This window comes from Bos indicus x Bos taurus, chromosome 29 (genome assembly GCF_003369695.1).
Source record: "Bos indicus x Bos taurus breed Angus x Brahman F1 hybrid chromosome 29, Bos_hybrid_MaternalHap_v2.0, whole genome shotgun sequence".
Taxonomy (NCBI): Eukaryota; Metazoa; Chordata; class Mammalia; order Artiodactyla; family Bovidae; genus Bos; species Bos indicus x Bos taurus.
The window spans coordinates 24,224,067-24,241,175 of NC_040104.1; the positions used below are offsets into that span (position 1 = coordinate 24,224,067).

General features: G+C 40.0%; 1 protein-coding gene across 1 annotated transcript; it reads right to left on the bottom strand.

Annotated features, from left to right (window-relative positions):
- Positions 1-9,069: 9,069 nt before the first annotated feature.
- Positions 9,070-10,211, bottom strand: LOC113886466 (olfactory receptor 149-like). Its single transcript, XM_027532671.1, has one exon. It carries the CDS (start codon positions 10,209-10,211, stop codon positions 9,276-9,278), a length of 936 nt encoding a protein of 311 aa, XP_027388472.1. The 3' UTR covers positions 9,070-9,275.
- Between the last annotated feature and the right edge of the window lie 6,898 nt (positions 10,212-17,109).

Genomic DNA, 17,109 nt, shown 5'->3' on the forward strand with positions numbered 1-17,109 from the left:
CCACAGGACTGGAAAAGGTCAGTTTTCATTCCAATCCCAAAGAAAGGCAATGCCAAAGAATGCTCAAACTACCGCACAATTGCACTCATCTCACACGCTAGTAAAGTAATGCTCAAATTTCTCTAAGCCAGGCTTCAGCAATATGTGAACCGTGAACTTCCAGATGTTCAAGCTGGTTTTAGAAAAGGCAGAGGAACCAGAGATCAAATTGCCAACATCCACTGGATCATCGAAAAAGCAAGAGAGTTCTGGAAAAACATCTATTTCTGCTTTATTGACTATGCCAAGTCTTTGACTGTGTGGATCACAATAAACTGTGGAAAATTCTGAAAGAGATGGGAATACCAGACCACCTGACCTGCCTCTTGAGAAAGCTATATGCAGGTCAGGAAGCAACAGTTAGAACTGGACATGGAACAACAGACTGGTTCCAAATAGGAAAAGTTGTACATCACAGCTGTATATTGTCATCCTGCTTATTTAACTTATATGCAGAGTACATCATGAGAAATGCTGGTCTGGAAGAAGCACAAGCTGGAATCAAGATTTCCGGAAGAAATATCAATAACCTCAGATATGAAGATGACACCACCCTTATGGCAGAAAGTGAAGAGGAACTAAAAAGCCTCTTGATGAAAGTGAAAGAGGAGAGTGAAAAAGTTGGCTTAAAGCTCAACTTTCAGAAAACGAAGATCATGGCATCTGGTCCCATCACTTCATGGCAAACAGATGGGGAAATAGTGGAAACAGTGTCAGACTTTATTTTTCTGGGCTCCAAAATCACTGCAGATGGTGACTGAAGCCATGAAAATAAAAGACGCTTACTCCTTGGAAGGAAAGTTATGACCAACCTAGATAGCATATTGATAAGCAGAGACATTACTTTGCCAACAAAGGTCCGTCTAGTCAAGGCTATGGTTTTTCTAGTGGTCATGTATGGATGTGAGATTTGGACTGTGAAGAAGGCTGAGCACCAAAGAATTGATGCTTTTGAACTGTGATGTTGGAGAAGACTCCTGAAAGTCCCTTGGACTGCAAGGAGATCCAACCAGTCCATTCTGAAGGAGATCAGCCCTGGGTGTTCTTTGGAAGGAATGATGCTAAAGCTGAAACTCCAGTACTTTGGCCACCTCATGCGAAGAGTTGACTCATTGTAAAAGACTCTGATGCTGGGAGGGATTGGGGGCAAGAGGAGAAGGTGACGACAGAGGATGAGATGGCTGGATGGCATCACTGACTCGGGGGACATGAGTCTCAGTGAACTCTGGGAGTTGGTGATAGACAGGAAGGCTTGGCGTGCTGCGATTCATGGGGTCACAAAGAGTTGCACATGACTGAGTGACTGAACTGAACTGAACCTGTCCATCCTAAACTATTCAAGGTATATTCAATCATCCTTTGAATTATCTTTCTTACCCTTGCTGTAATCTTGCTTCTTTTAAAAGTGAGCTTTTAACATCATCAATATATTATTTTTACCAGCTAATTAATTTAAAGGGATTGTAGAAATTCGATTTGGGAGGAAATCTAAAGGGGTCTCCAGTTTATGATGAGGGGAGTCTCCATGGGATGATGATGTTGGATGTCAATGTTAGATAACAATGTTGTTGGGTGACCATGGTAGGAAAGGGTTACTTCCAGCAGATGTCAGGACGGATAGAGTTGACCAAACACCATCACAGGTCACAGTACATATCAGAGGAGACCACAAGAAGGTGTATCAAAGTGGAAAAATGGACATCCCTCTTTACCAATGCTATAGTTTGTAGTCACAGAGCTCAGAATCAACCCTGGAGAAATGAAGGATGAGGGTAGAAAGTTCAAAATTGACTAAGTTTGTAACTTGAATATAATAAGTGTAACTTGAATCTCATTGACTTCAATGTAACTAGGATATTTTTCCTACCAACCATTTGGCAGAAATGGAGGTGCAAGATAAAAATAAGCTAGGTATGAAAAAACAAAGGAAGTTACATTTTGTGCATCTGAGTTTGTCCCATAAGAGCAACAGTTGCCCACTATATATCTTCTTTGTATGTTTGCATGAGTGTTCAGTTGTGTCTAACTCTGCAATCCGATGGACTGTAGCCTCCCAGGCTACTCTGTCCATGGCATTTCCCAGGTTTATTACTGGAGTGGGTTGCCCTTTCCTCCTCCAGAGGATCTTCCTGAGCCAAGGATCGAACGTGTATCTCTTGCGTCTCCTCCATTGACAGGCGGGTTCTTTACCACTGAGCCACCTAAGAAACCCACTTACATGTTTGAAATGACCTTAAATTGTGACTCCCCAAGAGATACATAGAGATGTAAGTTATATACATGTATCTGGATGTGGTCGGGGACCTGATAATATGATGGCTAGGAATAGAATTACGGGTGGAAAATAATAGGCCTAATTATGTTCAATGGACTTTGAAAATTATTCAGCCAGTGCAATTTTACTTGCAACATTTTCTCTGACCTTAAAGCTTACACCTCATTTCAAAGGGCTCAGCAAACCAGCTTCAGTCAGTCGCTGACTTACAGGGTCCTCTGGAAGGTTTCCATGGAAACCAAATGCAGAGCAGAAGGAGAGCATGGATAGCCTAACAATTAATTTCAAGCCTGCTGTTTCTCTTTTTCCTGACCATATAGCCAATGCTTTTAGCATGGCTTTTGCCAAATGAGTATAAATAATACCATGCTACAAACATTGAAAATACTATAAAATACTATATTAACAGTATACAATAAAAATAGAACATATTACTATATATATATATATACAAATGAATTATACATATATGTATAGTATACATTGTATGTATGTACCATATTATACATAATAATAGCTGCTATATTATAAACATATAACACAATATTAAGCATTATATATTACTGATTTTTTTTTTTTTTTTGCTAAAAAGGAAAAAAAACTAATGACTTTTCTATTTCTCTTGACATTTCTATGCCTTAACCACTCCTAGATTTTCCTCTTACGGCCATCCCCATTCTCAAATTTTTAAATCCTACCAGCCAGCGATACACATTTCATATGTGATCTTCTCTTTTAGGCTCACCCTGGTATTCCCAGACCAAATAAACCTCTCTCATTTGAACCCACTTCATATTTTAATTACATTTTTGACACATAATACTTAATTTGTTTCATAACTAATTACATAAAGACCTCTGCCCAAATCAGCTTTTCTTTCTCTGTTAACTGACTTAACAGTGACTCAATGAATGTTTGCTAAATTAATACATCAGTTAATTAAAATAAGAGGAAATCAACTTAGACTTCAGATCCCTTGGAGAACAGAACTCCCAGTTTAGTGCCTTCACTTCTGAGCACTCAGTAAGATACAAAGACCTCTTTCCTCTTTTCTAGGAGAGGTATTTATATGAGGGATCTCTGAGGTCCCTTCCACCTCAACAGTTCTATTTGATAATCATGATCTAAAAATAAGATCTAACTATGTTGCATTTAGACTATCTTTTCATGTGGACCCTAGTCTAAATTTCTCTCTTTACTTCTGCTCATCATTTGCTTCCCAGTAGATAGACTTAGCTCTATAAATAATAAACTGGCCAGAGAGTTGAGGACCAGGCTATGTACAGACATCACTTACTAAAGTATATCCAATTCAATATTAAAAATAGTGATAGACTTTCAGCTGTGCTCAGACTCTGTGCTGAACCACTGCATGGGACACAAAGACGGGCTTAGTGGTACAAGATATATGAGACATACAGTACCTATTCTCAGAGAATTCACCAGCTACGAGGTGGAGAAGACAAGTATAAAGATAACTATAAAAACTATAGAGGAGGATTCAGGAGAACACATGTATGCCTATGGCCAATTCATGTCACTCTATGGCAAAAAACCATCACAATATTGTAAAGTAATTATCCTCCAATTAAAAGAAATAAATAAAAATTTTAAAACTTATTCTAAACAGACAAACTCAGTATAAGATTTAGATCCTAATTTAGATACCAATCCATCCTTTTAAGTGAAGCTGCATTGGAGAACAGAGTCCCTAACTTTTTTCTCACTTGTTCCATGTTATTTTATGTATGTTGTTTGGGCTCTCTGGATTCAGTTGCCTCATTATATATATAAAATGAAATCACTGTTTTCATTTTATATTGAAACTTTCATTTATATTGGTTAAATTAATTATAAAATTCATTTATAATTATAAAATTATAAAATTCATTTATAAAATGAATTTATAAAATGAAATTTATAAAATGAAATTATAAAATTCATTTATATTGGTTAAATTAATTTATAATTTATAAATTTATATAATTTATAAAGTATATAAATTTATAAAATGAAATTATAAAATTCATTTATATTGGTTAATTTATAATTCATAAATTATATATAATTTTCATTTATATTGGTATGATCTTTAAGGTCTCATAAATTTCTATCTTCCTATGTCTTACAGGACTTAAGAATGTAGCTCTTTGTTTTCATAGAAATGGTTTGTTTATTGGCATCCCTAAAGGACTTTTATATTCACTTTAAAATAATGAATTTCATTCTGTTGGTATATTATCAGAATTATTGTCAGTTCCATTGATTGTATCACGTGTGTGTGTGTGCATGGGTTTTGTGTGTGTGTATTTAAGGAAATTAAATATTCCTTAGCTCTCTCAAAATAACTAAGAATGTAAAATACTTCTAAATTTTGGGTATCAAAACTGCAGGCAATAACATGAGATACAAATTTTCATAGCAACTACTGATGGAAAGAACTAGCAAGTATCGGATTGATTTAAGCCATGAGAACTGTCAGGGCTGATAAACTGAACCTTCTGCATTCCATCTTAAAATTCACTCTGAGTGTCAGATTGCTCACCCTGGCCCTGCTGTTTGGTCTAACTGCCTTGCTTTAATTCTGCTTTTTATTAGGTGCTGGGCAAAGCCAGCTCTGAGCCCTGGAATGTGATTGAAAGATTCCAATGGTGCTTCTTTGAGATAAGAAGATTCCATGCTCAGAATATGTAGCCATTTGAAACTCTGAATTATTTTAACTGCTTTGTCTAGACCATATAATTGCATCATAACTGGCAAGTGACATTTTTATCACTAACTCTCACAAAAAGGTAATATCATAGAATCTCTCTCTTTTAATGCAATAATTTAGGAAGAAATCAGTCTCACCTTAGAAATGCTAGAAAAACTGAGGTGAATGAAATTTTGCCTGAACGTGTGTGGAAAGTAGGCTGTATGTTGTGTGTGTGTGTGTGTGTGTGTGTGTGTGTGTGTGTGTGTATACACATATGCATATACACATGTATGTTACACTCACACTTAGTTCTTCCCTTGAATACTAATTGCAGAGAAAACCCAGACCATAAAACTAACAAGCCTTCTTGTACTTCCAGTATCAATTCCCAATCTTATTAATCCACTTGGCCCTGATATGCAGCTCTGAAGTGAGAACTAAAAATTAGAGGGCAAAAATAAAAGCCAAAGTCATAATGAGCAGGAGAAGCATCTCATAAGAGTACCTTTGAGATTAATTAACTAGAGAATTCTCTTCACAATGATTCCCTTAGAGAAATCTTACAGCTTGGTGTAAGTGGTAAGAAAAGTTTTATAAATGTGTTTCTTATCTGGAACTTTCCATTACCTCCTTTGGGAAACAAAGATCATTTCTGAGTCTCAAACAGTGATGTTAATAGGAATGAATATAGAAAGAGCATGCTGTTATCAGCAGCACAAATCATACGTTGGATATGGGAGGCATTAGAACAGATCTGGGCTTGGAAGTCTCGGTTTTCTAGGACTATGGGGACAAAATACTGAACCACAAATTGGGTGGCATAAAAAACAGACATTTATTTTCTCACAGTTCTGGAGTCTAGGAGTCTAAGATCAAGGAGACAGAAGGGTTGGTTTCCTCTGGGAGGACAAGGGACCCATTTCAGGCTCTGTCCTTGATGACTTGCCGATGGCCACCCTCTTGTACATCCTCATGCCGACATTCCTCCAACTGTATCCCTGGTGTCTCTTTGTATCTGCATATTACCTTTCTCATAAGGACATCAGTCATGTTGAATTGGGGTCCACCCTAAGAGCCTCATTTTAATTTAATTACTGCTTTAAAGGTCCTATCTCCAAATTACAGCCACATTCTGAGGTATGGGGTCTGGCAGGGGACAGTTAAGACTCCAACATGTGAATCTGGGGGGAAAACACAATTCAGTCTATAACAGAGAGTAAGCCAAACATGAAGAAGGCAATGGCACCCCACTCCAGTACTCTTGCCTGGAAAATCCCATGGACGGAGGAGCCTGGTGGGCTGTAGTCCATGGGGTAGCTAAGAGTCGGACACGACTGAGCAACTTCACTTTCACTTTTCACTTTCATGCATCGGAGAAGGAAATGGCAACCCACTCCAGTGTTCTTGCCTGGAGAATCCCAGGGACCGGGGAGCCTGATGGGCTGCCGTCTATGGGGTCGCACAGAGTCGGACACGACTGAAGCGACTTAGCAGTAGTAGCAGCAGCAAGACAAACATAGGGCTGGACGGCAGCCAAGGTACACATGACATGTATGGTTTTGAACAAGTTTCCCATGCTCAATCTCATATTTCTAAACTGTAAAATACAAAAATACAGTAATAACAAGTATTTAGCTCATAGGGTCATTGAGTGAGTGAAAGTCACTCAGTCATGTCTGACTCTTTGTGACCCCATGGACTATAGAGTCCATGGAATTCTCTAGGCCAGAGTAGTGGAGTGGGTAGCCTTTCCCTTCTCCAGGGGATATTCCCAACCCAGGGATCGAACCCAGGTCTCCCACATTGCAGGTGGATTCTTTACCAACTGAGCCACTAGGGAAGCCCAAGAATACTGGAGTGGGTAGCCTATCCCTTTTCCAGGGGATCTTCCTGACTCAGGAACTGAACCAGGGTCTCCTGCATTGCAGGCAGATAGGATCATTACAAAAATAAAATGATATAATAATGCAAATAAACTAGTATAGTGCTTAGTACATGATAAATGCTCTATAAATCTCCATTTATCACATTTTCTTGGTCTCTCCATTCCTGGTGTAGCTTCAGTGTATCTTTTTCTGTCTACAGTTATAATTTAACTATTGTATGTCTGTTTTCTCCAGCAGACTATGACATCATTTAGGTAAGATCATCTGTGTCTTCTTTATCTTTGCCTTGCCTACTCCTAGCAGAGTTATCTATCAGATGACATCTGAATGAGTGAAAATGAATAGGAATTTGATTCCATCTTTTATTATTACAAATTGTGCTAGGTTGACCCTCTGAGCTGTTACAACCAGGAAACTGAGGAATGGGAAGAGATCATGTAGACTCAGAGAGGCTTAGAAGGGTTTGTGTATGCATGTGTGTGTGCTTAGTCGTGTCCAACTCTTTGTGATCCTCTGGACTGTAGTCCACCAGGCTCCACTGTCCATGGAATTCTCCAGACAAGAATACTGGAGTGGGTTGCCATTTCCTCCTCCAGGGGATCTTCTTGACCCACGGGCGAACCCACATCTCTTATGTCTCCTGCATTGGAAGACAGATTGTTTACCACTGCACCACCTAGAAAAATTTGGGATATATTAAACTTAGAGCCATTTGAAGTGTATTTGAAACTTCCCCTTTAGACTCTTGTTTACTGAGCAGCAAAAAAATAAAAAGGTTTTTAAGAGTTAAAGAGAAGAGACCAACAAGAGTTTGTCTCTGATCCAGGACTGATTGCTAGCTCACACCAGTGCCTGGAGGTAGACACAAGAGTGCTAGTCTGGTCTGGAAGTTTCCATGGCTGCTGTCTGATTTTGAGAAGTACAGAGGCAGGAATAAAGACTCCTCTCTATCTCTGCCCCCTTCTCATTTATCACCCTCTTTCCAGTGTCCTTCCATCCCTACGTCTCCGTTAGAATGTTTATTCTAGTCACTAGATTCCCCAAGTGTGATAGTAATGCTCAATCAGTTGAGCTGTGAAAACAAACTGTATTGAAACAGCACATTTTTCAACCTTCCCATATTTCAGCCAAAGCAAAAAGAAATGTGGGCATGGGGACCAAACTCAAATTCTTTCCATAAACAGAGAAGTCAAAGGTACAAAACAATGACATCTAGGGTGCCACATTGCCTCCTGGCTGTGCTGAGGAATACAAAACCAAGTCCAGATTTTCTGAAACAGCATCACAGTGCAGTCACGGCTCTGTGGATTCTCCCCATCTCCCCATTCCCCTTCACATGCTGCACATTTCCAGCCAGGACTGCTTCCCAGCTGAGCCCGGCAGACAGGGTTTGTAGAAAAGAAGTTCACTAGTCCCTCTGCCTCACTCGTGAGAGACCTGCCTCAGGTCCCAGCTACTTGGGCTTCCCTGGTAGCTCAGGTGGTAAAGAATCCACCTACATTATAGGAAACCTGGGTTCAATTCCTGGATTAGGAAGATACCCTGGAGAAGGGAATGGCTACCCACTCCAGTATTCTTGTCTGGAGAACTTCATGGACAGAGGAGCCTGGTGAGCTATAGTCCATGGGGTCACAAAGAATCTGACACGACTGAGTGACTAACACTATTCACTATACTTGTAGCCTTGGGGATATAAGTCTTTGTTTTTTTTTCAACAACTCCTAGACCAATAAAATGAGGACTTATTCAATGAAGACACTGGCGGAATCAAACACTGCGGCCAAGGTGAAGAAGCACCAGGGCAAAGGGGGAAAGAAGAGGAGGAGGGGCTGCAAGAGGATGACAGAAACAGATCTTGAGAAGCTGAAGAAGCAAAAAGTGGTCTCCCTCCTTCCCTTATCGGCAGCATGATAACACACACGTCCCAGGGTCAGAAAGCCAGCCCTAGAGTCTTCTTTCTGCCATTCACTCCTTATGTGTCCTTGCATACACGCGTGCGTGCTAAGTCACTTCAGTTTGTCCAACTCTTTATAAGCCCATGGACTGTAACCCACCAGGCTTCTCTGTCCATGGGATTCTCCAGGCAAGAATACTTGAGAGGGTTGCAGTGCCCTCCTTCAGGGGATCTTCCTGACCCAAGGATTGAACTCCCGTGTCTTATATCCCCTGTATAGACTGGCAGGTTCTTTACCACTACTGCCACCTGGAAGCCCTGTGTGTCCTTAACAAGCCATTTTATCGCTTCCAGTCTTAGTCCACACATCACAAAATGGATGTAATCATAGTAGTATCTGTCCTCTCAAAGATGTTTGTGAATATTACCATACAGTAATATTCCATAAACTATGAAGTACAGTTGAAGTAGTAGCTACTGATTTCTCTACCTCTGCTCAGGAAGGATGTCCAGCTGATAAAGGACCTTCCTCAGAGATGACTTCACCTCTTTATTCCTGAGGCTGTAGATCAGCGGGTTGAGCATGGGGGTGACCAGGTTATTCAGGATCTGAACAGTTGCATCCATCCAGGGGCTTGGGGTTGGCCGTAGGTAAATGAGGACCACTGGCATGTAGAAAAGCAGGATGGCAGTGAGGTGGGCGCTGCAGGTGGAGAAGGCGCGCTTTCGGCCGTCTGCAGAGCGGATCTGCAGGATGGAGCAGACGATGCGGCTGTAGGAGGTGAGGATGAGAAGGAAGCAGCTGAGGGGCATGAGGCCCACACTGATGAACCCCACCATCTCCAGGGCTGAGGTGTCTGCACAAGCCAGCTTCAGCATGACCGGGATATCACAGAAGAAATAATCCACTTCATTGGGGCCACAGTAGGGCAACTGGAAGGTGAGTGTAGTTAGAAATGTGGCCTGAATACAGCCAAAAAATGAGGTGCCCGTGGCCAGGATGGCACACGCTCTGTGACTCATGATTATTGTGTAGCGCAGAGGGTAACATATGGCAACAAAGCGATCATAGGCCATTACCGTGTACAGGAAACACTCGGTACAACCCAGGAAGTGGTAGAAGAAGAGCTGGGACACGCAGCCTGCGTAGGAGATGGCTCGGCTGTTCCCTGAGAGGTAGAAGAGCATCTTTGGGGAACTCACAGAGGGGAAAAACATGTCACACACAGACAGTTTACACAGGAAGAAGTACATGGGAGTGTGCAGCGGAGCGGAGGAGACAATTGCCAGTAGGATGAGCAGGTTCCCCATAAGGGTGAAGATGTAGAAGGACAGAAACAGGACAAAGAGCATGGTCTCCAGGTCCTCTGTGTGCGGGATGCCCAGCAGAATAAACTCAGTCACCACCGAGGCGTTCCTCATAGCTGTGATGAAGTCAGACCTTGAAAAGGGATCAGGAACACTGAGGTCTAAACACCAATATCAAATTATTAAGCTTTTTGCCAATGAGCACATTGGCTGTTTTTAACAAGCAACAACCTGCCTTCCTATGAATGGCAGGTTAAAAATATCATGTATTAAATATATCATATATTAAAAATATCATGTATTAAGAAAAGGCTATTTTACAGCCAGTTTATCAATCTCTTGGAAGGAATGTCTTGAGAGGCTGATGGTTGTTTATGACAAGACCAGAAGTTCCAAGATATATTCAAATCATTTTCCAGTCAAGTTAGAAACCACTTTACAGTTGTTTAATTCATGGATTCACTCTTTTCAGGAACACTTATATTTTGAAATCTCAAAATATCTTCGAGAGGCAAACTCCCACTATGCATTACCCTCTGAAAAATAATCAGGAAAAAATTGTGTTAGGAATCAGAACATTTAATTTTAATTCTGGCTTTGCCACTTATTAGCTATAGTAGTTCAAATAATTTATACAATATCTTCCATACATATACTTTTTTCATACACAAAATGAAAATAATAATTACCTTAGCAAAAACATCAACAACAAAGATACTCTGGTGCCATAGTAAAGTTAATGCAATTTCTATGAAAGTATCTGGGAAAAACATAAATCCTAATGAAAAGCATATTTTTATGTTTCTTAAATATATGTTTAAATATCTTTCTTCAATGTTGGCATTCTAAAATTATTTGCAAATACATGTTCTATGAAATAATATTATTAAATAGACTTACATCACATCCTCTTCAGATTACATCCTTCCAGACTTGGGAGGTACAATGTCCCCAACTCTATCAGGAGATGCTGCTCTGGTTCTTCTAGTCCTTTTAGCGTTTTCTGAGTGGACTTAGAAATATTAAGTCCCAAGGTGAATTTGGAATATTAAGTAAAAGAAAGAATAGCAGCAAGTAGTGTACCAAATACTACAATAACCTATGGTTCTATAATACTGTTTGATTTTTAAAGTCCATTTCAGGAAAAAGAAGCCTCAAGGACCAGGAAGGTCCCTTTATGTGGTCCCCGAGTGTGGGGGGTGGCGGCAGAAGTTAATGATAAGACATGGGCATGGGCAGAGGTTGAAACACTCACATAGTCCACCTGAGAATGGAGTCACATTCTCCAGTGTTATAACAGGACCACATGTTTACTGCCTCTGAGCAGAGAACAGAGTGCTCCAGCCAAACACACTTTAGTTCTCCTACTTATAAGGAATTGAATCTCTTAGGGTTTGTGCATTCGAGACCTATACACACTCCTGCTTCCAGGAGTGCTTCCTTGGAAGTTGATTCAGATCCCCTGAAGCTTTATTTGGGGATGAGTGATAGCTCTGAGGGAGCAATTAGTCTGTTGATCTTATTCATCATCCAGCTGTGAAATAATAGTAGTGCGATCATCAGAAAGGAATTCTCTGAAGTGGGAAATGTCTGTGTTCCTCCAGGAGTATTTGCATGGTAGCATGAGTTCCAATTCTAAGCTTAGATCACCTGCAATGCTATCTCTTTTTTGGTTGTCTTTTACACCTTCAAACTTTTCCTTGTGATATCCTTTGTCTACTGTTTTTGAAATTATCTATATATCCATGCAACTACGTGGTTATCTCTAATAAACATCACTTTTCCAGGTAGAAACTTCATCAGTTATTATTTGCTTTATATATACTATTATTATTTGTCCTTCAGGTCAATATTCCTAAAGACAAATATACATTCATGGAGGGTGATCAGTGTAAATAAAGGGGTTGGCTGAAAACCTTCTCCCCCAAAAAATGATTAACTAAATAGCTAATGTTCAGTTAAAAATTCACAGTAAGCATTTGCCACATGCTAAAGAAAAGTGAAAGTGTTAGTTGTTCAGTCATGTCTAACTCTTTGCAACCCCATGAACTGTAGCCTGCTAGGCTCCTCTGTGCATGGAATTCTCCAGGCAAGAAGACTGGAGTGCGCTGCCATTTCCTTCTCCAGGAGGTCTTTCTGACCTAGGGATTGAACCCCGGTAAGTGTTACGCTAATTCCTAAAATTTATTATTACATTTAATCTCCCAAAGAAACCACATAACAAAGAAACTGAAAAGCAGATTAAATAACTGATCACACAACTAAAAACTGACTGCACTGAGACTGTAATTTTAAAGCCAGTGTTTTTAAGCTCAACACTATGATGAACTCCAGAGATTTGAATTTTGTACCCAGACAGATTTGGGAGAACGGCATTGAAACATATATAATATTATATAAGAAATGAATTGCCAGTCCAGGTTCGATGCAGGATACAGGATGCTTGGGGTTGGTGCACTGGGATGACCCAGAGGGATGGTACGGGGAGGGAGGTGGGAGGGCGGTTCAGAATGGGGAATACGTGTACACCCATGGCAGATCCATGTTGATGTAGACGTTACTTTGCCAACAAAGGTCCGTTTAGTCAAGGCTATGGTTTTTCCTGTGGTCATGTATGGATGCAAGAGTTGGACTGTGAAGAAAGCCAAGCGCTGAAGAATTGATGCTTTTGAACTGTGGTGTTGGGAAGACTCTTGAGAGTCCCTTGGACTGCAAAGAGATCCAACCAGTCCACTGTAAAGGAGATCAGCCCTGGGATTTCTTTGGAAGGAATTATGCTAAAGCTGAAATTCCAGTACTTTGGCCACCTCATGCAAAGAGTTGACTCATTGGAAAAAACTCTGTTGCTGGGAGGGATTGGGGGCAGGAGAAAAAGGGGACAACAGAGGATGAGATGGCTGGATGGCATCACCGACTCAATGGACATGAGTTTGAGTGAACTCCGGGAGATGGTGATGGACAGGGAGGCCTGGCGTGCTGCGGTTCATGGGGTCGGGAAGAGTCGGACACGACTGAGCGACTGAACTGAACTGACTGATGGCAAAACCAATACAATATTGTAAATTAATTAGCCTCTAATTAAAATAAATAAATTTAAATTTTTTAAAAAGGCTTCCAGGGCTGATAGATAAACATTGTATGCACTCTTCCATGTGATGATTCAGGAATCATGGGTATATCTGGTAGAAAGACAGATTTATTTTCAATGCCAAAAATTTAATTACTAGAAATTATACATCAATGAAGTAAACAATCCTTATGATATAGTTGTTTCCTTGTCTGGAAATATCCAAGAAAAATGTAAAACAAATCATCCTTCAGGTATGCCATTAAGGCTTTTCTCAATTTGAATGAATCAGTCAGTTCAGTCACTCAGTCGTGTCCGACTCTTGGCGACCCCATCGCAGCACACCAGGCCTCCCTGTCCATCACTAACTCCGGGAGTTCACTGAGACTCACATCCATTGAGTCAGTGATGCCATCCAGCCATCTCATCCTCTGTCATCCCCTTTTCCTCCTGACCCCAATCCCTCCCAGCATCAGAGTCTTTTCCAATGAGTCAACTCTTCACATGAGGTGGCCTAAGTACTGGAGTTTCAGCTTTAGCATCGTTCCTTCCAAAGAAATCCCAGGGCTGATCTCCTTCAGAATGGACTGGTTGGATCTCCTTGCAGTCCAAGGGACTCTCAAGAGTCCTCTCCAACACCACAATTCAAAAGCATCAATTCTTTGGCGCTCAGCTTTCTTCACAGTCCAACTCTCACATCTATACATGACCACTGGAATTACTTTTAAAGAAATCTGGAACTATCTTAAAAAAAAAAAAAACTTTATTAATCTTATACATGACCACTGGAAAAACCATAGCCTTGACTGGATGGACCTTTGTTGGCAATTGAGTTCAAGTTCTTACTAATTTTGAAATTATTTTATTTATACTGGAAAGTTTATGTCCATTGAATTGGTGATGTTATCTAACCATCTCATCCTCTGCCGCCCTCCTTTCTTTTTGTCTTCAATCTTTTCCAGCATCAGGGTCTTTTCCAATGAGTCAACTCTTCACATCAGTAGCCAAAGTATTGGAGCTTCAATTTCAGAATCCATCCTTCCAATGAATATTCAGAGTTGATTTCCTTTAGGAAGGACTGGTTAGAAATCCTTGCTGTCCAAGGGACTCTCAAGAGTCTTCTCCAGCACCACATTTCAAAATCATCAATTCTTTGGCACTCAGCCATCTTGATGATCCAACTCTCATATCCATACATGACTACTGGAAAGACCATAGCTTTGACTATGTGGACTTTTATCAGCAAAATAATGTCTCTGCTTTTTAATATGCTGTCTAGGTTTGCCATGGCTTTCCTTTCAAGAATCAATAATCTTCTAATTTCATGGCTGCAGTCACCAGCCATGATTTTGGAGCTTCCACACCCTGAGAAAAGAAAATCTGTCACTGCTTCAACATTTTCCCCTTCTATTTGTCATGAAGTGATGAGACTGGAGGCCCTGATCTTAGTTTTCCGAATGTTGAGTTTTAAGCCAGCTTTTCACTCTCCTCTTTCACCCTCATCGAGACTCTTTAGTTCCTTTGTGAATATACCACAGTCTTAATAATAACTTATATTTATTGTGCACTTCCTGTATGCCAGAATTCTGCTGAGTGCTCTCCATTAAGTAAACACTATTATTTCCCTCATTTCTAGTAGAAAATTTAGTCTCAAAAAGTTTAAGTGACTTATCTAATGTAATCGAGTCGATTAATGGATCCAGAATGATATGACTCTTCCCTTTGAGTTATAAAGAAAAAAATAATTCAATCTTAAAAGAAATCAGTCCTGAATATTCATTGGAAGGACTAATGCTGTTGAAGCTCCCGTACTTTGGCCACCTGATGCAAAGAGCCAACTCATTAGAAAAGACCCTGATGCTGGAAAAGATTGAAGGCAGGAGGACAAGGGGATGATAGAGGATGAGATGATTGGATGGCATCACCAACTCAATGGACATGAGCTGAAACAAGCTCCGGGAGATGGTGAAGGACATCACCATCTCCTCGCATGCTGCAGTCCATGGTATCGCAGAGAGTTGGACAGGACTGAGCGACTGAACAACAGCAATTCTGATTTTCATAACTAATATCACCTTACATTTGTGGTGGGTGAGTTTTTCAATGCAATTTCATGTTTTTAAAGTTAATTTTCTCAATAACTATGTAAGGTAGTTCTTATTAACTGCATTTTACAAGTAAAGCCATTGGACTCAGAGCACCTGTGACTTTTCTAAAATAAAGTTAGACAGCAGAACACAGTCATGTCCAAGCTTAGCCCTCTTTCACTGCATTATCACTGCTTCTCAAGACGACCCCGTGCAGAAAGCAGCTGGCCCTGTGCGAGAGAATTAATAGATTCACTCGAGGGTTTTGGAGGAGTGTTGTGTATGCTCTTAGTGTATGCCTTATTACCATTTTTATCGTGTATTCCATGGCAAGATGATATGAGAGAGAGAAAGAGAAGAAAACCTGTTCAGAATATGTCTTGTTTCATAGGAATCAAGTCTCAGAAATTTCAGTAGGTATTTCTCAAGGGAGCTGTCTTGCTACAATTTATTTGTAGGAAATCTTGCCTTATTTGGATCACTCTTGTTTTAATCAGAAAAAAGGCCCTGCCTTGTTTAATGCCTTTTTTCCTCTACTCCAAAACTCAAGTAAGTCACTAGCACATTCTTGCAACAACTGATTTCTCAACTAATCACTCAGCAGAACTTTCTGATTATAAATAGCAGGGCTAAGTCCAGGCATTCTCGGTCCAGTGACAGGTGCTTTATTGTTTGTTGGTAGGGATGGGGTCTGGCATGAGTAACCAAGTGAAAGTTCCTTCTTTCATCTGCAAAAACTCAGCAGTGAAGAAGTGGACTGTGAGCCAAAATGGAAGAGTAAGATATGGCTACTTACTTGGTCATAAATTTCTTAATCTGTTTTCCCCCTCCTTTCTTTTTCCTTTTTTCCTTCTGGTAAGAAAGTATTCATTTGCTTTACTGGGCTTCCTAACAATTTAATGGTTTCTCTGAAAGAAGTGGAACCCAGTTAATGGAGGAATTAAGTTAATAAATATAGGAATGAAACATACTTTCTGCATTTTTGTTTGGGAGAGACGGGTATGACAGAAATATCAGGGACTTGAATCCCAGGAAACTCTCTTGAGTGGCTTGGCACCTTAGTTATTACCAGTTCTTAAGCGATTCCTTGCATTTCTTTGTGGTCCCCATTCCCATGATGAGAGCTGGTCAACTGCTGGGATATGGTTCAGGTACCCTCAGCAGGCTACAGTACTGAAACAGCCCCTGTGTGTGATGGAGCAGACCAGGTGCTAGCAGAAAGATGACTGACCTAGCAGGTTTGAGATATAGCCCAGTCTGTCAAGCAAACTGCAGTATCCAATTTCCATGGAACAAGCAGACAAGCAGGCCATGGTTCAGAAAGAACAAAACTTTTAGTAACAGCTACCCTGAAAGATACAGGTTCAGGATGGGGAACACATGTATACCTGTGGCGGATTCATTTTGATATTTGGCAAAACTAATACAATTATGTAAAGTTTAAAAATAAAATAAAATTTAAAAAAAAAGAAAAAAATATGGATAAAAAAGATGCATCTTTGTGTCACATATATGTAAATATATGTGTGTGTAACTATATATATTCAGGGTTTAATTGCTTAGCTTTTTATGTTTATATTCATTCCTGTTTTGCTCTCATTCATTCTAACAATATTAAATCCTGTCTTCATTCACATATTTACATTTCTAGTCCAGTTTCCCCCCTTGAATTCTAGACTTGTTATTCAATATCTCCGTGTAGGGGTCTGGATGTTAGGCATCTCAAACTCACTGTAACCAAAGAGGTACTCTTGTTTTTCCATTCCAAGCTTTCCCACAACTATCTCTAGCTTAGTAAATAAAATGCTACAAAAAACAAAAACAGAGAAAATCTTGAAAAAAGTCAGAGTCAAGCAAA

What these genes read in the sequence shown, in the direction of transcription:
- LOC113886466 (XM_027532671.1), bottom strand. Translation starts at nt 10,211, where the DNA reads ATGAGGAACGCCTCGGTGGTGACTGAGTTTATTCTGCTGGGCATCCCG.